The sequence below is a fragment of the Lissotriton vulgaris genome, chromosome 7 (genome assembly GCF_964263255.1).
Source record: "Lissotriton vulgaris chromosome 7, aLisVul1.2, whole genome shotgun sequence".
NCBI lineage: Eukaryota > Metazoa > Chordata > Amphibia > Caudata > Salamandridae > Lissotriton > Lissotriton vulgaris.
Window position 1 is genome coordinate 1,648,125,798 of NC_141695.1, and position 21,765 is coordinate 1,648,147,562.

Genomic DNA, 21,765 nt, shown 5'->3' on the forward strand with positions numbered 1-21,765 from the left:
TTTCACTTTCATCTTGCTCTTTCAGTCACAACAATTTGTTAAACTAACTGTCATATACAGCATTCAAACCTCCCCCACCCTCCTCAGGATTGTTCTGTGCAATATAGAATTCCCACATAAATGAATTTAAAATAAAAGTTATACTGTCCAAGGTGTACAACCCACTGATGCAACAATCCGTCATTGAGAGTATTGCACACTCCTGCACACAGCACAATGCCAAAACTATATCCCTGGCGATGCAAGGCCTCTTAACAGCGCAGCCCAGTACTTCCAGCTGGTGGTTGCACAACCCCTCACCCTCATGAAATTAATCGATGGCAAAGTCCTGTGGCCAACTCTCCCTAACTCAAGCCCACACTTGTATCTTCAATTCTGACCACACACCTGTTATTCTTTAAAACCACTGAAACATAGTTGAATACATCACTGAGCAGGTCCATCGTTACACTGATGACGCACAGTAAAACCTTTTCACTAAGTCCATGATTGTTGAGACAACCAAGAACTGTGCGGTAGGGCATCCCCAGGCTGAACGAACCCTACAAGACTATCCACATAAATATAAACTTGCAATACAAATAATCTTTGACAATAATTAAGGTAAGGGCCAAAAGAAGGCAATTCCTGAAATATACAGTGATTTCCCTAATTTCAGAATGGAATGTATGCACTGGTGATTGCCTATTAGACAAAGATTAAGTTAGCTAATGTCCTCTGAGGAATGAAACCAGCCCTCTATTGATTCCGAGCATAGGAGAGAGGACTTTTCAGTTTCAGGCTTGTCCGTATCATATACCCCGTTCATTCTATTGCTAGCTGTGCCTGAGTATTACTGCATCCTCTTACTCCCAAAGGATGACCATACAGAAAATCTATCAAGGTCACATACAAGCAATTTTTCTTCTGGATTTAATGTGTTTCACAGGGAATTGGATACCGGGAACGCCACCATTCGATCTTTCAATTTTCCATGCAAGGAAGTAACACGCATCTGCTTGGGATGTACCTTAAATCTCATAAGAACGCCTTTCTTGATAAAAGCATACTATATAGTTGCCAGGTCTTCAGTTTGCTTATATTTGGGACATTTCCATGTCTGCAGTGTGCTCATGTATGAAATTTTAAAGCATTGTGTGACCAATCACAAATGGAACAAGGCATTTATAGCAATGTAATGAGATAAATTACAGGAATTATCACATTTTAGACGATCCAACGGCCTATAAACAACCTTACAACATGTATAATTCTCCTGCAATCCTTATGAAAAAATACTAACCTACTTCCCTTTTCAACAAGTTCCTACTGAAATTTCTACGCTGAAACCTACATTTCAAACCAGGCTATCCAGTCAGTGAGACGAATAGGCCAGACTGAGTTTCCAGTGTGATAGGAGGCCAGGCTGTAAGCCACTCTGAACAGGAGCGTAGTTTTGTATGGGTTGGTGTTGGGGGTGGGACAAACCCAAATAAATCCATTCTATACTTAATAGTTGGGGCTGGTGGCCTGAGTCTAGACAGCTATCCCTACCCTGCTTGTTCAAATTGTGTAATGATAATATCATATTGTATTTCACAGAGCCTCCTCTTTCTTTATTATCTCATATGATTGCACTTTTAAATACTTGAGTTCAGGATGTGTGCTGTAGAAGCACCACTCAGTGGTGGCTGGTAGGGGAAGGATTGCAGGGGATGGGCGGACAGGAAAGTGTGGGGGGGGGTTAAGACATTCATAAAAAATAAAACTTGCCTGCTGGTCGCCCTTGCCAGCCGCTGCCTCTTCTCTGCAAGAATCTGGCAGGAAGCACCCAGGCTTTCGGATTCCCCTAGCCAATCACGACCCTGCTGATAGCAGCGTCGTGATTCGTGATTGGTCTGAGCACCGTGGTTCACGCTCAGAGAGGGACTGAGAGCCTGGGCATGTTCTCCACACAGACTGTTATACAGCCTCTGTGGAGATCATGCAAAGTGCACATGACTGGCTGGCCTGAGGCGGCCGGCCAAACAGTCATGCGCACTTTAGGTGCAGCAGCTACCACTCCTCACTCTGGGTCACGGGTGTCCAGCCCTGTCCTAACTTGCCAGCAACTGCAATACTAAAAATAAAGGTATTATAACGTTCTGTTATTATCATTTTATTTTATCCTTTGCACTGCTTTAAAGCTGTTGGGCCACGCTCCTCCGCCTTAGCTAAGAAGCCGCTGCTGGCACCACTTATAGTTGATTTAATAGACTGTAATGTAGCTCCATCTATAATTATATAATAGGAATCTAGGCCACGTTAAGGTTTTAGGTGATTACTAACTTGCCTTTTCGTTCACTAATGGCATTGTCTTTAAGGGGCAAACCATGTGTATGTTTTTAAAAACATTTGATAAATGATAATGGTAAAGAAACACACTTTCTTTTAATTTGGAAGAGATTGTATCATATTTTTGCATAATCTTTGTTGGACGATATACTTGCTAAAGGCTTTCATGGCTCTGCTCATGCATGGATTAATGGAGCCAAGCCAGACCCATAGCTCGGCACTGGATTGGCTAGCTCTATTAATTTGCCTTCGTTCCATCCTCTATTTGTGACTCTGGCGTGGTACATGGGTCCATCAGTCCCTTGATAACATTATTTGTAAATGCCGAGGGTTAGAAACATGGAGCCCTGCCTACATGCACTGATTTGACTACTCTACCATCAAGGCTTCTTGTAGCAGAGATGAAGAAGAGTGCATGCAGTAAAAATAGCTATAAAATAAGTCATCCCAGGGCAGGCCTCCAGGCCTTTGTGCTGTACGTGACCATAGTCATGAGTTCTCAGGAAGAACTTTCAGGTCGAGGTGGGACGTACAGGCTTCAATCGGGGTATGACACCCTTCATATGCATTTTTACTTTAGTATTTTGGTCAGGGGACCCTGAATCTAGTCTGTGCTGATTTTCCTCATCTTTCTCATTTCACTAAGAAGTTTACACTTATTCATTTTTATGAATCAGGATCTTAAAAAAAATATACATAAAAAGTAATATATCTGGACCCATAGAAGTAGTCCTTCAGAGGGTTCAAATGGATTGATTTTTGGAATTTGCAAACATTGGCAGTAGTAGACTTGGAAAACTGCACCACGCTCAAGATTCCAGACAAAGTACTGGCAAACAAACACCCAAATGGTGATAGGATGAATGCTTACTAACAATCTAACCAGTGGCAGTCGCACAGGGTGCCATTCAAACCCATCTCTCCGCCAAACCCATCTCTTTTCGTTAACTCTAGACAGAAGCCCACTTTATACAAATCAGTAATGACACTATTCCTCTTGGAAACAGTCCATTCCGAACCTTGGTAATCTCACTCTCCACCCCACTGTTTTTTAGTTGGGAAATTTCAGATTCACACTCTGAATATCACTGGCTAAGTTATGCACCTGACACTGAAAGTGCTGAAGCTTGGCTCTGCAACATGTATAATAAAAGAGAGACCAGGCTGAGCCAAGCTCAGCAGCCAGTGTGACTGGAAATAGACTCGAATAGACTGGGCACTAAAAAAAGCGCGACCGATTGCTAATGACTTTAATCGTGTGACAGGGCGTAGACTAGAAGACCAGACTATGCAACAAGTGTGATACAGTTAAAGACAAACACTCGTCCCAGTGTTCCATGGCAGAAGTTATCAGCCAGAGTAACAGGACAGAGGCCAGCCTGTGTAACAAGAGTAAGTGAGCCAAATTCTAGATCTGCAGAAATTTTGATGAGAGGTCAACCTGCACAGACCGTTTGGCAGAACTGCAGACAGGCTCTGCAGCTACTGTAATTGAGTGGTTTATGCAGCTAGTGCTACAGCCGGAGAACAAGAAAGGTGGTGGCTTGGTGGCTGACAGGCGAGGCTTTGCATCCATTGTGGTCTGTGAAATTGACAGAGGTCACAACACAACAACCAATTGGAGCATCTACTGCTAATGAAGTGAATTTCAGAAAGGTAGATAGCAAAGACTGTCACTGAAATAGATGAATGGGACAGAAATGGTAAGAAATGAGTGGGTGGACCTTTGGCACAGGAAAGAGGACAGCAGTCAGCATTGCATGGGCGGGTGGTCAGTCATTGGTGGGTTAAAAATAAGTGGAGGGAGGAAAAAAAGGTAGCGCCATTTTGTAAGAGTCTTACAAATGTAGCAGGACTGTGTATTAGATCAACACAAATGTCACAATATAGGGCCTCAGTCCACATATATCATCAGTAAGTGTTGGTTGGTTTCAGCTAGCTCACAGTACCACATCTAACCCCTAAACTGACCAGGGTAACAGATGTTATTGGCAACCTTGAACATGACACTCAGATACCAAAGGAATCCGTGGAAACAGATCTAACACTTTTGTTTGGTAACTCGTGCATGCCCAAGGTAAACGCAAGAAAGATATGACGATGCATTTTCAAATATTTATTGAAATAATCGTATTCTTTCAAAGAAAGCATGAGCTGCGATTACCAGAAAGATTATGTTACTGAAATCAGTATTATTAGAATGGTAACCAGTATGAACAATTCAACCATGTTAATTATTACTAATGTTATTGTACAACTATCCATATCTATTACTGCGCTAAAGAGAGCATAGCAGGAGCATGCGAGATCAGTTGGGATAGTCCAACCCCATACCTTAGTCTTAGGCGTTAGAAATCTGGTCTCAGTGTACAGGGTGATTCCTCAGCAGGATGGCAGTTGGAGTCAGCAAGGCTGCATCTTGTCACAGTTCGCAGTGGTGCCGTGATAATTCGTTCATGAAAGTGTTTATATAACAAAGTACTGTTCTTATCACACAGTAGCTGAGATGCAGAGCAGCTCCTTTGGTTTTGTCAAACTAAAATGAAGTGTCTCCTAACGAGAACAGAAAGAAAGAAAGCAACTGCATCACTTTCTACATGTACGACCCTGGAACTATCTGTAAAGACGACCGGGCGTCCATGCTTATCAGAGGTGCACATACAGCCCATTCACGCATTAGCAGAAAAGTGTGGACAAAGTCACTATGAGAAAGAGGTGTCAACCTAAAGAGTTGAATCTAAAATGGAGACTACACGCGAGCCATGCAACAGTTACATCGAACGTTTCAGAAAAGGCATAGTGTGAGAGGGAAAAGTAACAGGGCTGGGGGAGATTGTCTTGAATGTTGACAGGAGACAGATGTTGGTAGTGTTAGATAGAAAGTTAGAAAAATTGGGATTAGAGACATTGAAAGTCAATGGGTTGGAAGTTAGTATGGCAGAGCCGGAGGAGTAGAGGAAGAATAAGAGGGGAAGTGATTTAGTTTGAGAGTTTTGGGTCCAGTCGAAGAGAGTTGCAGGCCCGGACAGGGTAAGGTGAAAAGGGATCAGCAGGTGAAACCTTAATGCCCACGTCTCCCCTTCCTTGGTTTTGTGGTGTATTTAAATTGTCCTAGCTCTTTGTAAAGAAGCCACTGTGTTTGTGCATGGGGCTCAGTTTACACAAGTTATTTAACATGAAACTGATTGTTCCATTTGCTAGGATCCACATATTCCTTACTTTCATCTCAGAATCTTTGTAAATCCTTGGGGCACAAACTTTAACTCCAGGTGCTGCTCACTAGCTCATGCAAAGCTCATGCAATGCTTTTGCAGATTTCAGGACAGTCTCCGAAAGACACCTGAAGCCCATGTTAGAGATGTTCTGCGATTAGGGTACATGCTGTGCCAGGTTTTTGTGCCTATCAGTTAAAAGAGACGTAGTAAGGGAGTTCAGCTTGGCCCTTCTTCAGGGCAAGCTTGATGTCCATTTTAACCAGAGTCACGTAGGGTTAATGGCAAACACACACGCAATGTTAGCGCCGGTTGTGCACAATGTACAGTTACGTTAACCACCATGGATTCTCCTTGGCCCCTGATAGGTCATTCTGAAAGTGATGACTGTCTTAGTGGCAGCTCAAAATGTACCTAGGCTAAATATTTAATATGTGCTGCACATCACCAGTAACTGTGATGTGCAGAGATCATAAGTGCTTTGAAAAAAGTGATGTAATGTCAGTACAGTAACGCAGGGAAATTGCTATTTTGCGTTAGTCTAACCCTTGCAGAGTAACTCTTGGCAGGGCTGACGCTGATGTGAATTAGGATTCCTTAGTGATAAACATAGCAAATCCGTAGTGCATTATCTGAAGCACCCAAATTACATTTCAAGTTTAAGATACTTGTCTAGCTCTGGCTACGCATATTGTTCATTGTTGAAAGTGCCTCTTCACCTTTCCACACTTTCTCTCTACTCAGTTTGATATTAGCAATTTGGGAAAGGGATCCCTTCAACAAGCTTTTTCAGAACTTTTTGGTAGTCTTGGCTAGCATTTAGGTTAACATTTGGTACCATTCTCACTGCGCTTGCAAAACCTGGTATCAAGGGGCAGGAAGAAAGCTACATTAACAAGCTACATTAACAGAAAGTAAATGGGCCCCTAATTAATGTATTTACTTTCTATAATTTACATTCTTTGACCTTTCCCTACCCCTTGAGCAGCATAAAGATCACTGTTGCTTGACTCCTGTTGGGGAAAATATAAACCCGGTTAAGTCCTTTGGTTGTATTGGTACTCTCCCTTTAAATGATAATAATATGCTTTTTCGTGCAGGATGTGAGGGGTCTCTTTGAGCAGTTAGATTTATAAATGGTAGAACTCTGTTGGACTTCTGGTCTTTGTTGAAAATGCTGAAAACTCTCTGGCGAAACTAGCGGAAATAGTATAAATGTTTCCCTGGTGTCTGACTACAGAAATAATTGGATTTAATATGAGGTTATACGATACTGGATTATTATGTGGGGTTTGGTGGAGACCAGACCCCTCAAGGCATAATCTCCACACTTGTCAGGGTGAACCCTAAAGTTAAAATTAATATCATCTAAACCCCTAACCCCCTGGTAGCTTGGCACAGAGCAGAAAGGCTTAACTATGGGCAATATTTAAATTATTTGTGCAATACCAAAACAGTAATAGTCAAAATGTAAAACAATAAAAATCCAAATGAGAAAAATTTGAAAACTAGAGTAAAATGTAATAGACAGAATGACAAGAATGCAATAAGGTGAACCAGAGAGTTTATTTTCAAAGCTTTAAGTAGAAATAACACCGAGAAGCACAAAGCACCAAAGACAGTCAATGGTCTCAGTAGACTAGTACCTAAGCACAAGTTAATGTTGACCCTTATGGAGCACTGGGTGAATACACCAACCAAGCCTGTCATGGTCAAAGATTTTACCTACTGACTTTAGCCCTTTAAGTCCCAATCCACCACAAGGGTTCACTTCTAAAGCCCCCAAGATCTTTGGGGAGGCACCGGGGAAGGATCAGACTCTTTTTTAGTAAAGAGGCTATTACCCAAATTGCAATAGCCCTTATTCTATCCAAAATTGATCATGGTAATGCCCTCTACGTTGGACTCCCACAATTCCAGAGACATCATCTTCACATGATTCAAAATCAAGCAGCAAGAATCATCTACCTTAAGGATAGAAGCTACCATATCACCTCCTTGCTTAAAGACCTCCCTGGCTCCCATTGGAGCAACAAGCCTTGTTTAAAACCGGCTGTATACTTTTCAAAGCTATACAAGACACTGGCCCTAGATTTATTGTCTCGCTCATCAGTAAACATTTACCCAAGCGCACTCTGAGATCTATGCATCAGAATCTTCTGACAGTGCCTAGAATCCGACGTAAACGCATTGGCGGGACTCGGTTCTCTTTCTTAGGTCCTAAGATCTGGAGCGCATTCCCTGCCTTCCTCAGGCTTGAGGGTGACCATCTTCAGTTCAGAAAACAACTTAAAACCTGGTTATTCTCCTCAGCCTATAACTAGCTGCTTTTTGCCTTGTTGTTCACACCTGAGACTCCACAGCGCCAAGAAACCTGTTTGTGTACGTGCGCTATACAAATACCCATGTAACATAGCATAACATAACCTAGAAACTCAGTGGGTGTCGGCAGAGGTCGAACAATAGGATCCAGTCTGGGTCCAGTGTCCACTGGTCAGCTGGATAGTTGCAGATAAAGACTTTGTAGTTCGTCATGTCCCTGTTGTTTTAACAGGTAAGCCTTATGACCCCTTGTGTCCACATCTGTGTCCTGGGTACAGTGAGCGAGGGCTCTTCTCCAGTCGCAGGCAGCATGTTCACTCTGTGAGAAAGTGGCTCTATATATACTGGACCAGAATAAGGTACAGTGTGTATAGAGTCCACAAACCCCAGAGGTATAACAGAGGTTAAAGCCAGGTGTGACCTTACTCTCTAAAGTGGTAGCTTGGTCGAGTAGTAAGGCAGTACCAGAAGACAGTGTAAAGCATTTGTTGTACACACTCAGTCAGCAAACAGTTTCACACACTCAAAGACTGAACTTCAGGCCAATTGTTTTTATATCAAAGATATAGTTGTTTTATTTTTAGAACCAACATGTATCAAAATATACTGTTCTCAATATGAGAGGTCCAGATGAGTACTTTGCAGAAAGGCAATAAACTTTGTAAACACAATAGGTACAGGGGTTGCAGTAGGCAACACAATTCTACACACAAGTTAGCGTTGAGCTCAATGGGTTTTCCTATATAACTTTGTAGATTACTTTAGTAGTTCCAGGACTGGATCCTAGATTCAGTCCTGGGGTCTAAGCTGAAAACAATTTAGTGAAAACGTTTTACTTATTGCAGTGATTTTTCAGGAATATAAAGCTATTTTAAAAGTTCACACTTAGAAACTTTTTAACAGAAATCTGGCAATGTAATCCAATGGGAGAAAATTCAGGTTGCAGGTAAAGTACAATCTCGTTACTTCTGTAATCCAGCACTGGGCTCCTATGTCCAGCACTGGGGTCTCAACTTAAAACAGGTAAGTAATTTCGTTTCAGTATTTTGTATGACTTTTAAATAATATTTCAAGTTTTCAAAAGTAGACACTTAATAGAAATTCGCCGGGGGGACGTCCTCGTGGTCTTGGATCACTTGGAGGCAGGCAGGGCTCGGCGCGTGCAGAGTGGGCTGCTCCGGAGCTTTCTGGCTGGCACCAGGGGTGTTGTTACAGCAGAGCCTCTGCTGATGGGAGTCCCAGTCTTTGAGAGGGTCAAGGCAGGCAGGTCCTCTGGGTTTCCCAAGGTTACTGTCCGCTGGAGTCGCCGGGGTTAGGCAGGAGCAGGTTCCAGGATTGACAGGCCGGTAGGGCTGGGGCCAAGTCAGTTGTGGTCGTCCTGTTGTTAGCAGCTGCACGGCGGGTCTTCTTCCTGTCTGTTGGCAAGAAGATCGCCAACAGACAGCTTGCCGCCTTCCTCGAGACGAACGGATCCCTTGACCCCTCGCAGTCCGGCTTCAGAGCCAACCACAGCACCGAGACCGCCCTCATCGCAGCCACCGACGACATTCGAGCCCTTCTCGACAACGGGGAAACAGCAGCACTCATCCTCCTGGACCTCTCCGCCGCGTTCGACACTGTCTGCCACCGCACCTTAGTCCAACGCCTCAGCAACACCGGCATCCAAGAGAAGGCATTAAAGTGGATCATCTCGTTCCTCGCTGGAAGAACACAAAGAGTCCGCCTCCCACCGTTTCGTTCCGAGGCCACCGAAGTCATCTGCGGCGTCCCACAAGGATCATCACTCAGCCCCACCCTCTTCAACGTCTACATGAGACCTCTCGCAGCCATCGCACGCCAACACAACCTCAACATCATCTCCTACGCCGACAACACCCAGCTGATCCTCTCCCTCACCAGAGACCCCGACACCAGCCTCCACGAAGGGATGAAAGACGTCGCCGAGTGGATGAAGAACAGCCGCTTGAAACTGAACTCGGACAAAACGGAAGTCCTCATCCTCGGACCATCACCCTCCGCCTGGGACGACTCCTGGTGGCCCCCAGCCCTGGGCACCGCCCCCAAGCCGACAGACCACGCACGCAACCTGGGCTTCATCCTGGACTCCTCCCTCTCGATGACCAGACAAGTCAACGCCGTCTCCTCTTCATGTTTTCACACCCTCCGCATGCTCCGCAAGATCTTCCGATGGATCCCGATCGAAACCAGGAAGACGGTCACTCAGGCCCTCGTCACCAGCCGACTGGGCTACGGAAACACCCTCTACGCCGGAACCATAGCCAAGCTACAGAAATGACTACAACGCATCCAGAACGCCTCCGCCCGACTCATCCTGGACATCCCTCGACGCAGCCACATCTCCGGCCACCTGAGGAACCTGCACTGGCTCCCCGTCAACAAGAGGATCACGTTCAGCCTCCTCACCCACGCACACAAATCTCTCCACAACCTGGGACCCAAGTACCTCAACGACCACCTGACCTTCCACACGCCCACCCGCCAGCTACGGTCCGCTAGCCTCGCCCTCGCCGCCGTACCACGCATCCGAAGAGCCACCGCCGGAGGCAGATCCTTCTCCTACCTGGCGGCCAAGACATGGAACTCCCTCCCCATCCACCTTCGGCTGACCCAGGACCACCTCGCCTTCAGGAGACAACTCAAGACCTGGCTGTTGGAGCAGTATCGGGCCCCCTCCCCCAAGCGCCTTGAGACCCTTCCGGGTGAGTAGCGAGCTATACAAATGCTATGATTGATTGATTGATTGATTCCTCTTGATCTTCTTTCTTCATTTCGTATCGGGATCTAAGGAAGGAAGGCTCAGGGAGCCCCTAAATACTGAATTTAGGGATGGTACAGGTAGGGCAAGGGCAGGGACCAATAGGTCCCTGTCCTGGGGTGGGTACACCCCATAGCCTGCTCCTCTCCTGTGGGAGTGGGGTAGGAGCCTAGCATGGCTCCCTATCTTCAAGATGGCCAGAGCCCGGGGTCGTACTTCACCTCGTCTCCCCCATCTGAGGGGTGGGGTTGGCACAGGCTGGCACACTCCCCTTCCTGTGGTAGTTTTTCCTTCCAGTTTTCCTACCAGAGTGGGGGTCAGGACTGGTGGTGGCCAGTTGCTGGGTACAGCAAATGGTCTGGAGAAGCTCACAGAGGCGGCATGCCTTTGAAGCTTCCTCCTGCACATCCTGGGGGAGGAGACCCAGCACCTCGCCCAGGATGTGCATTGTTGCAGGCCCAGGAGAGCGGGGGCTCTCCACCCAGGGGTACAGCAACATGTCTACTGTGTGGCAGCCTCTGCAGCCACTCAGCCCAGACGTGGATTGTGGTTTGGTTTCAGGGGGCATCTCTAAGATGCCTTCTGTGGTGCATTTCTCATTAAATCCCGCACTGGCATCAGTGTGGATTTAATGTGCTGAGGTGTTTGATACCAAATTTGTCAGTCTTCAGTGTAGCCATTATGGTGATGTGGAGTTTGTAATGTCGACCTCCCAGCACCATATACTCTTAATGGCCTCACTGCACTTAGAGTGCCCAGGAATGGCCCTGGGTACTGTAGGGGCTCAGGGCTCATGCACCTGTGCCTCACCACTGGCATAGTGCACCCAGCTAGAGGGGTGACTGATGTATGCCAGGGCAGTGGGTTTGTGGGCATGGCACATGGGGATGTGTAAAAACAACTAAATGTTGCCACAGGCACTCCTCTTGGTTATCGTTTGTGAATGTCCATTAGTTGGTCCAAACCTAATTTTAACACCTTTGGCGTGCTGTTGGGTATCATAGGGCTGCCTGTCCCTAAGAGTAATGATTATTTAAGCATATGGTTAGTGATAAGAAATCCCAACCCTACCGTCAGCACAGCAATCCTTGTCTTAACTCCTCTTCTGGTTTTAAAAAACTTTACTCAACTTTTTTTCGAAATTTATTCATGAAATTTTTTGTATTTATTCAATTGATTTCATTTGATATTGAGAATCTCTGTTCAGAATCAAATCATACAGCTTAACCTTCAATTACAATTCTTTTAACATTGCATTTGATTAAACAAAAATATACTATTTCATACAAATGTTTTTAACATTTTATGACGATTGTTACTGAAGTTGGCCCGATGCATTTCGGGACCCGCGTCCATTCTTCAGGGCCCTCTGTAAAAAAATGTTTTAAACATGTATAAATGCCGTGTAACATTTGCTAACATACATAAACCAAAAATTACATCAACCACTTTTAGGTTTTGAGTGCACCACCTTAATTTATACGTAATTTGAATTTATACATGATTTGTGCACTGATAGGTGCCTCGATTAAAATTCTGAATTAGTTTTTACAGAGGCTCCTGAAGAAGGGACGCGGGTCCCGAAATGCATCGGGCCAACTTCAGCAACAATCGTCGTAAAATGTTAAAAACATTTGTATGAAATAGTATATTTTTGTTTAATCAAATGCAATGTTAAAAGAATTGTAATTGAAGGTTAAGCTGTATGATTTGATTCTGAACAGAGATTCTCAATATCAAATGAAATCAATTGAATAAATACAAAAAATGTCATGAATAAAACGGTAGAGTTGGGATATCTTATCACTAACCATATGCTTAAATAATCATTACACACAGGGATGTGTGCCATGTCGACTCTTTGTTTAGTTTTTTACTTAGGCACTCAGCCTTCAAAGGCAGTGTGTGGGTGCCAGGGAACAGGGTCCCTAAGGGTGCACAATAAGTGCCGCAGCCCTTAAGGGTCTCCTCTGGTCACCGTGCTCTGGGTACCTAGGGTACCATTTACTAGGGGCTGACAGGTGGCCAGAGATGCCAATTGGGTTTCAGTTTCAACACAGTTTTAGGGAAGGAACACAACCTGGGTACCGGGTTGGCAGGAGCCCAGGGCACACTCAGTTAAAGCACATCGGAAGTCAGAAAAAAGTGGGGTCATACCAATGCAAGAAAGATGGCACCTTCTCACACACTCCTCTTCTGATCTTCCTCAGGTTCAGGAGTGTTATGAAGTGGTTGCCACATTTATTCCTGGCATGAGCTAATGGGTGGAAAAGACTCCTGGATATTCCCTTACCAATGGTGTAATAGTTCCTGAGGCCACCCCTACCAACTTTGGTCATTTTTAGGATGACAGAAGTCTTCAGTCACACTAAACCTGGGCTCTGAGGGCTGGGGGGAGGGGAGTGGGAAGTGTTCAATGGTAATCAAAGTGTCCTCCCACTTCTAACACTAGTCTGGTTTGGGCCAGCCTCTGTACCCACAATAATCCCATAGACAGAAGTCTGATACATTATTTTGGCATCTTGTTTCCATACCTTTCAAGTGAGCAACCAGTATTCTGTGTACAACCCAGGAGACCTGTCCAGAAAGGATTTGACATTCAAGCAAGATTTGTAATGTCAAAAAGGGTGCTCACTGCCCCACCTGCATATCCTGTCAGGTTCAGAGAAGTCATCTCTGCCCATTGTAGTCATCTTATTGTTTGCTCCTGGGTAGTTATTCATACATTTTCACACCTATTCAAATGCTAATTAATGGCTGACAGAAGTGGAAGAGCAAATGTGAAAATTGCCTCCACAAAATTCAAACGAGAAAGGTAACTTTCTAAAAGTTTCTTTTCCTAATTAAAAAAAAATCAGTCTTCACTGTTTAGTTAGATTTTTAACAACTATTAAAATAGTTGTTTAATTGTTTTTCTCGCTCGACCCTTTGACAAGATACAGTATTAGGATTTTTAAACTGTGACCTGGTTTTCTACATAGGGCAGCTAGGCCTGCCAAAGGAAAAAATGCTTTTGTGTACTAGTCACTGTAAAGAAATTTTAACATTGAACTTCCACATGTCTTACTTTTACATACCATGAATTCTTGCTTGTGGCCTGCAAGCCTTTGTTGGGAAGACGTATAAATACTTAAAAAGGAGGTTTTGACCTGTCATAAATGTTATCTCTAAAGGTCGAATTGCAGTCCTTGCACTGGTACAGTCCAGCTACACTGTTAAGGCTGAATCCTTGTATTACACTTTCACTGTAGTTGGTGGCAAAATATGTACTGCCATTTGCTAGTGACATTTAACTTGCCGGCCCTTGGTACATTTTGTACCATATACTAGGGACTTGTATGTAAGTTAAATACACCATTTTGGAGTATGCCAATTTAACCATGTTTAAAGGGGTAGCACAGTCAGTTTACCATTGGTTAGAAGGGTTAAGGTGCACAGAGGTCTAATTCCAGTAAAATTATAGGGTCTAGTAAAAGGTGAAAAATGCAGGGTGTCCATGCAAAAAAGTGGTTTTCTTACTGAGGTGCTACCTATTTCAAAGGAATGTATTTTATATGTGAAGGATGAAGTGCTGCTGGTTCCTGTGTAATTTGTAGGCAATCCTAAAATGGCTCAAAAAATACTCTGGATGTTGCCTAGTCCCACACAAAGAATAGTAATCCAGGCCTTGATTATGTCCAGACTGGACTATGGCAACATCGTGTGTTTTGGAGCCAATAAGGAGGTGGTTCGAAAACTGCAGGTACTCCAGAATTCTGCGGCCAGACTGCTTTGCCAATTACCTAGAAAGGCCTCTATCTCAGGTTCTCTCCGTGACCTCCTCTGGCTTAAGATGGAGAATCGCATTAAATTCAAGGCCCTATGCTATATGCATAAGATTAAATCGGGTTCAGCGCCACAGTATCTAAGTGCCCTGGTACACACCTACCTCCCTACGCGTCTTCACGATCCTCTACTCAGGCAAAGTTTCAAGTCCCGAGGATCCAACAATCGCATATGGGTGGTCGGTCTTTCTCTTACTTAGCTCCTTCACTGTGGAATTCACTCCCTTTACAACTCCGGCATGAAACCATCTACACAAACAGCTTATGCCCTTAACTAGATGCAAATCTGTATTTGGTGCTCTTCAAACCAGTTTTATCCCACTTCCTGCCAGGAAGAAGCTATTTATTGTCTCTCGCCAAATCAGGCCTCAAATACTCTTCAATAGGTCTCCATCTTTCTGCTCTTACAGCATATAGGCAAAGTCCTTCAGAAATCTCTTTCTTTACACCTCCAGTCATTAAGGACTTCCTAGAGTGGTTAAAGGTTTTTCCTCCATTTAGATAACCTTCCCCTCCATGTGAGCGGAACGTAGTACTGTCTTGTCTCATGCTTCCTCCCTTTGAGCCCATCCACAAAGCTTCATTACAGTATCTCACATGTAAAACCGCTTTCCTAGTGGCCATTACATTAGCAAGGAGAGTAATTGAGATTCAGGTTCCTTGCACTCATGATCCTTACACAGTGTTCCATTCCTCCAAGGTAAGGTTCCGCACACATCCTGAGTTTCTCCCTAAAGTGGTCTCAGATTTCCACATGAATCAAGTAATTGCTTTGCCCACGTTCTTTCCAAACCCTTGGTCTCTCCATTCGCTGGACGTTAAGAGGGTATTAAATTATATTTGGACAAGACTAAACCCATCTGTAGTTTTCAACAATTGTTCATCAATTATGGTCCAGTCCGCACAGGGTTAGTGACTTCTAAACAATGAATCTTTAGGTGGATTGTTTCTTGCATTCTCTGTTGCTATCAACTAGCTAATAAATCCCTTTCTGGTAGGCCCAAAGCTCACTGTACCAGGGGTAAGGCAGCTACTGCTGACCTTTTGAAGAATATTCTTTTAGCAGATATCTGTAAAGCAGCGACTTGGAGGTCTATTCATACATTCACTAAGCATTACTGCCTTGACGCAGATGTCAGAGCGGATGCACAAGTAGGTCAAGCATTCCTCAGGAATCTTTTTTCGTAACGGGGCATCACATTTGGTATTTTTCTCTCTACACTGCCTTAGGGGGGCTGAGCTTGCCACTCTATTCATTGCCTATGACTATAAATGGAAATCCCGTACAAGAGAAGCTATAGTTTCTTACCTGTAATTCTAGTTCTCTCGTAGGGGTATTTCCATGATAGTCATAAGCAGGCCTCCCTACTACCCGGTGGAGTGGGCACATTATCTCATGGTCTGTCTACTATTAGGTGTCTATATCCTTCAAAAAGAAGCGAGATAAACGCCTGGTGCTGAGCATGATGGGATATTGGTTGTCTCTCTCTGCTCTTAAAGACACAGTTTTTCTTTTTCTATACTTACAATGGCAGCCTATGGGCTACAGGGTCAGGCATTTCTTCATATCTTTCTGTTTATAGCAAAAGGCTTTGTGAACGTTCTTTTTCTTTACTATTACAAAAAAATATATATTCTGAGAGCATACATTCTCACAGTCCCTTCTTTTGCTATTACAAGATGAAGAACTCTGACCTCCGTTAACTTACCCTAGGCTGCATTATGACATTCATAAGTGATTTTTTCAATGCCTTCCCGGAGAAAGGTGAACTTCATTACTTAAGAACATACCTGGATATAGTGCTCCGGGGTCCCCGCACATGGGCGGGACTATTCATCGGTTATGACTATCATGGAAATACCCCTACAAGAGAACTAGAATTACAGGTAAGAAACTATACCCTTCCAAGGAGGCCCGCAAATGAAAAATAGAAGCGTCTCTCCCCGACACTGCGGGAGAGCCGCTCATAAGATATTCACTACTTCTGTCTGGAGTGCCCGATAATGCTCTGCCAGGCTGAAGCTGACCAAACTTTTTCTGCTGGTTGTGGTGGCCCTAGGACAGTGTAGCCACCACAAATACCCTAAAAAAGAGTGTAGGGGAGCTGCAGAAGCATAACCGCTCCCCTCTGCTCCACCCTACCCCCCAAGCGCCCAAAGAGCTTTTAGGAGAGTACTAACCCTAAGTTTACAGGGTCCCCAAAAGAAGAACCCACCTCAGGATTTTCTTTAAGTTTTCAAGCACTTATTAGACGTCAGCATTTGCTGCGGTGCCTTATGGGGGCCAAACCTGTTGTGGCCTGAAGGTGTCTAAAGACAGATGTGTTGTATAGTACCTTCTAGGGGCTAAGTCTATGGTGACATGTTGCGTAATCAAAATGTGATTCCCTCTAGGCGGGGCTGTTTTTATAATTACATTTTCCTAATTTGAAGGTATATAAAAATCACACAGACACGTGACGTTCGTTTTCAAATGCTTTACTGATATAATACATATAACAGTGGTTACTGATCAAAGTGCATATGCTGTATTAATATTGATAAGTGCATTTAGGCATGATAATTGCTTTTTCGCCTAAAATGATGATGTTTTGACACATGGTTTATTGATTTTGAACCAAGTTAATAGACTTACCTGATGTTCTTGTATGACCCTTTGGGGGGGTCAGAGTTAATTACACAATGTGGTTTATGGTACTTTCCATATGGCTAATGCATATTCTTAAATTAATGTGTAGTATTTAGTACCATGTGTGATAAATGTACTTTTCCCTTTTCAAAAGAAAAAGCACCGGCTGGACAATTATTTCTGAGCTGCTTGCCAGCAAAAGGCGATCACTAGCCCAGACCAGCTCCTTGAGAATGACTCGGACTACTCTGCTTCGATGAGAGAGTGAATTGTTACCACGGGGTGTTTGCTTCCCAGTCGAGGGCAAATGAGGGTCCATTACTAGTGCAGTTCGCACAATTGCCCGTTTCCTTACAGTGATCCTCTCCATGCCGAAAGCACCTCCCACAGACAAGCTCTTGCTCTTTTTCCCTTTTCCCCAAGCCTTTAAATAATTGCATGTGCTTTTTCTATACTGGTTGGAGTTAAAGTGGAGTGTCTTCATCTCTGGAATTGCTGCTAATTTTGTGCTTCCGGTTTCCATTTTAACCTACATCACTCTCATACCAGTCGAAAGCGCAAGCCATTGCTACCGTGGAATACACAAATGCCCTACTCACAGTCAAGGCTTAAACCTTTCTCACATGGTCCTCCACTCTCCAGCTAGTCTCCTCCCCTCTCCAGCTAGTCTCCTCCCCTCTCCAGCTAGTCTCCTGCCCAGTGCAGTAAAATTCGGTTACTTTTCTCAGTCCTGTCCTCATTAAGTTGTTTGCCTCCAAACGCATGGAGCTCTTCCAAAGCCACTTAACATCGCTTTCAAGGCTGTTCATTAGAATACCTGAGCCCAGTTAGAGGAAACTAATACCTAAGTGAGAAAGCTACAAGACACCTAAAACTTCCATGGTCAGCTCCACAACAGAGAGCGCTCTATTGGCTAGAGCATACAATGCTACAGCCCCCGTCAGCAAAGATTTGCATGGCACTTTCTTTACTCGTTCAACAATAACCATAACAACCACTTGCCAACTGCCTGCTGACGTAGGGTCCTAGTTAAACCTATATGTGCTTACCACCAGGAGGATTTACTCCTGATTGAAATGCTTAAGTCTCTTGCTACCTGTGTATATTTCTCTCTCTTTCACATGTTTTACATTACTTTTGATATGTTTCCCTTTCTAAAATGTGAAGCAATGCGCCACTTATTTGCTCAGGGAATTAACATAGTTTATTGATGCATGTTTGCCGATGACTGCTCTATGAATGTAATATATATTTGTGTAATGCAGGCCTGGGGTGCCTGATCCTTCAGGAATTATCTGTTAAATGTTTGGTTGTGTATTCACTTTTTAAACTCTCCCTTCAAATACATGCAGTAAGAGAGAAAGATGCCTTATTTTTTTCTTTCAGGCATCTTGATGGGAGCAGTAATAAAAATTATAGAATCCCAACAGCTAGCAAACTGGAAGGTAAGAACTGTACCATTTATTTGGAGTTATTTCTCAGTTACATGCAATTTCTGTATGCATCCCTAGGCATATTGTGCATCTTTTTAGCTTCCGTTGAATATTTGTTAATATTGATTAGGCATGCCCACGTAATTGCAGTGGCGAGTGCCCCCATTTTAGTTTGGTTACCTTCGGAAGTAAGTGTGCTGTACAATTGTTCACTAAAATATCCATTTGACTAGGTGACCATGAATCACTTCAAATGGCGAATAGGATTGAAAATCCGAGGAACTGCATAAATCATGTTTTGCGCAAATGATTTTTTCAAATGTTATACAGAAAACAGTTTGGAAAATTGATGCAGATTAGAAAGTGTTTTGCAGCAGCCACTTGTAGACGTATACATTTGGAAAGGAAATACAATAGTAAGATGACACATTTGGTACGAAGGCTGTGTATCTGTGACATCGCATTTAGCAGCAGAATCACAATTGGTAAGACATCAACGTGAGCGTGGAAAACATTTCAGAGCGCAAATCAGAGTAATGTACAAAGTCACATTTAGGGACATAAAATCATCCTTAGTGCAAATTAAGCGGCATTGTGGTTTCCCATGTAGGAGCAAATTACATTAAGGTGCGAAATATGCCTTGAGACCGCTAAGCACGGGTACAGACACACCTTTAGAGGGCCTATTCACATTTAGATCTCAAAGGTGCAGCACCAGAAGGAGTGTGGAAACACCTTTTCCTTCAAAAGGCCTTTAGGTGCAAAAACGGACTTAGCAGTTGTGTGGAGAATCCTTTTAGTCCACAACCGAGCTGGCAACTTCTTTTAGACGTACAAGCATATTTAGGGGCAGCATCACTCTTTGTGCAAATTTACCAGGAATGTAGCACATTTAGATGCAAAATCATTCAGTACAGCAAGAAAAGTGGGTATGGTGCATCGTGAGCATGTCTGTGAAATGCATTTTACGGACACTAAAAAAACATTGAGGTATAGAATTACCTCCAGATTCAAAATAATCTGTTGTGGAAGTTAAGCCGCATTGTGCCATCACAAACGGGAGAAAAATCATCCTTGGTGTAACATAAACAGAAGTCTAGCTATTATATTAGACCTATTTGAGTTAAGGTCCGCCTGTAACAAGTGATTTCACTGGATTCTACAGCCTCATACCCACAGTGGTAGAGGGGTGGATTGAGATATTTACTCCTCCTTGTTGACAGCTTACTGAGGGAGCTCTAAACAGTTTTCAGGAATTTTGTATGAATTTTTTTTTACAGCTCTGCATGTCCGCAGTTGTTTCACATTCCCCATTTAGTGGTTGAGGATAGCGTTTACCTTCTTACGGTGCGATCCCTTTATTGCATGAAAGCCTGGATCCTTTTCCATAACAACCATCATTCACTATGTGGCGGTTCGAGGACTGATGCCTTCCAGGTCGAAGTAATGTCTCTAATCCTGTTTGAAATGCAATGGGTATTTAGAATTTTCCTTTACTCTCGGATAAGACTTTGGGCCCTCAGTAAGTCTTGCCTCTTTTGAAAAATGCATGCAGATTAGAAAGTGCCTTGCAGCAGCCATACTAAGAGCTGAAGCCACATTTAGGCGTATAAATATGGCGACGAAATACAATAGCAAGATGACACGTTAGGTGAGGTCAGAACACCACCCTCACTCTGGGTCTTCCCTTTCTTCCTACAGTCCTCCGATGCCGGTCACTACTGATTTATTGTAATGGCTGCGGTGTCTTTGTGACTCTTGTAAGTGCAAGTCCTCGATCTTTGTGTTTGTGTTGTGTTTAAAGTGGCATTCAAAACTCAGGGTGCTCAGATTGCTGGATAAGTCCCTGATCTTCACCCATGTAGGTGAGCTAAACAGCCTCTGGATTCCGTTTGATAGATCTGCTTTCTTGGCTTGTGGTGATGGCCAATGTGGTGTCACATTACATCACCAAATCTTCTTGGATGCATTCCATAAGCTTTGCCATATAGACAACTACTGTCTTGCATATATCTGGCATTCAGATCGGCGGTCATACTTGGACCTGCCTTCAGATTATTCTCATAGGCCTTGATTTTGATCATTAAGACTTCAACTGCTGCTCTTATGATTAGGACCAGCCAGTCTCTCAAGCATTTCCATGCAATGAGTGACCAATCCTTTCTGAACTCCTTATCGTCCGGAAAGATTCCGGGCTTATTTGTTACTGTTATCCCGCTGAGGGCAGCATTTGCCCGCAGGTACTCTGTCATCACTGCCCCATGAAGCAGTGTTTCAGCCTGACCTCTTTTTATTTCTATGAATGTTGCAGTCTCCTAACTGGGCAATTATTTCTGATAGTGTCATGTTTCTCAACAAGGAAGATGCAGATAGAATTAGTGACGCCACCTCATTGACAAATTAACTCCCCTCCATTGGTGTTCATAAGGACTCATCAATTGTGAGCACAGTGTCACTGAGGATCAATCAAAAGATGTTTATAAAATCTCTTACAGCCAACACAGCTGCACCAACAACCTCTAGCCCATAGATAGAGAGATGGAGGGTAGGCCATCGTTTGTCCACCAGGAGTATCAATGAAAACACAAAAATGAGTACGGCAGCGCATGGAACGAACAGAGAAAGATTAAAGATATGATGTTTCATAATCTTACAGAAACCTTCAGGATTCCAGAGTTTGAAGGTCACGAGACTTCTGCCATGCTTACGAGGAAAGTCATCTTCCTCGTAAGCTCGGTTCTCGGTCTAGGTCCACTCTCTCCCCGCAGCTCCGCTGTGCTGTCTCTTACATCCAGACCCGACCTCCTCCTTGGGAGGTTCGAGGCTGCTGCCCGCTCCTGCGCCTGCTGCCCGCTCCAACGTGGACCAGACTGCCTGCAACCACTGTAACCTTTCTCAGCCGTTTTTTAGGTCTCACGCCTAGCGATGCACTGCACAGCAGTGCTGGCGCAGCGAGAGTCCTTTTGTCTGGGGTTCTGAAATGGACCCTGGAATTGTTAAGCTATCTTATGTAGTGTCTCTTTTATAGCGCACGGCTACCCCGAGGGGCGTCCCGGCGCTTTGGCAAAGAGAACTGAGGAAGAAAACACAACACAGCTACTCGCAGAGGCCGCAGGAGATCATACAGAAAAAAGCCAGGTCTTCAACTCCTTTCTAAAAGAAAGGAGACTGTTGGCTTTCCTTAAGGAAACAGGAAGCTCATTCCAGCCACGTGAAGCCAAATATCGGAAGGAGCGACCACCAATCCGGGCCAGTC

The 21,765-nt window shown here is 44.0% G+C and overlaps 1 protein-coding gene across 1 annotated transcript in view; it reads left to right on the forward strand.

Moving 5' to 3' along the window:
• SLC9A8 (solute carrier family 9 member A8) overlaps nucleotides 1-21,765 on the forward strand; it is a 431,266-nt gene that overhangs the window by 74,705 nt on the left and 334,796 nt on the right. The window contains exon 4 of the mRNA XM_086932630.1: nucleotides 18,463-18,521. Within this exon, the coding sequence (XP_086788756.1) occupies nucleotides 18,463-18,521 (59 nt within the window). The remainder of the gene's footprint in view (nucleotides 1-18,462; nucleotides 18,522-21,765) is intronic.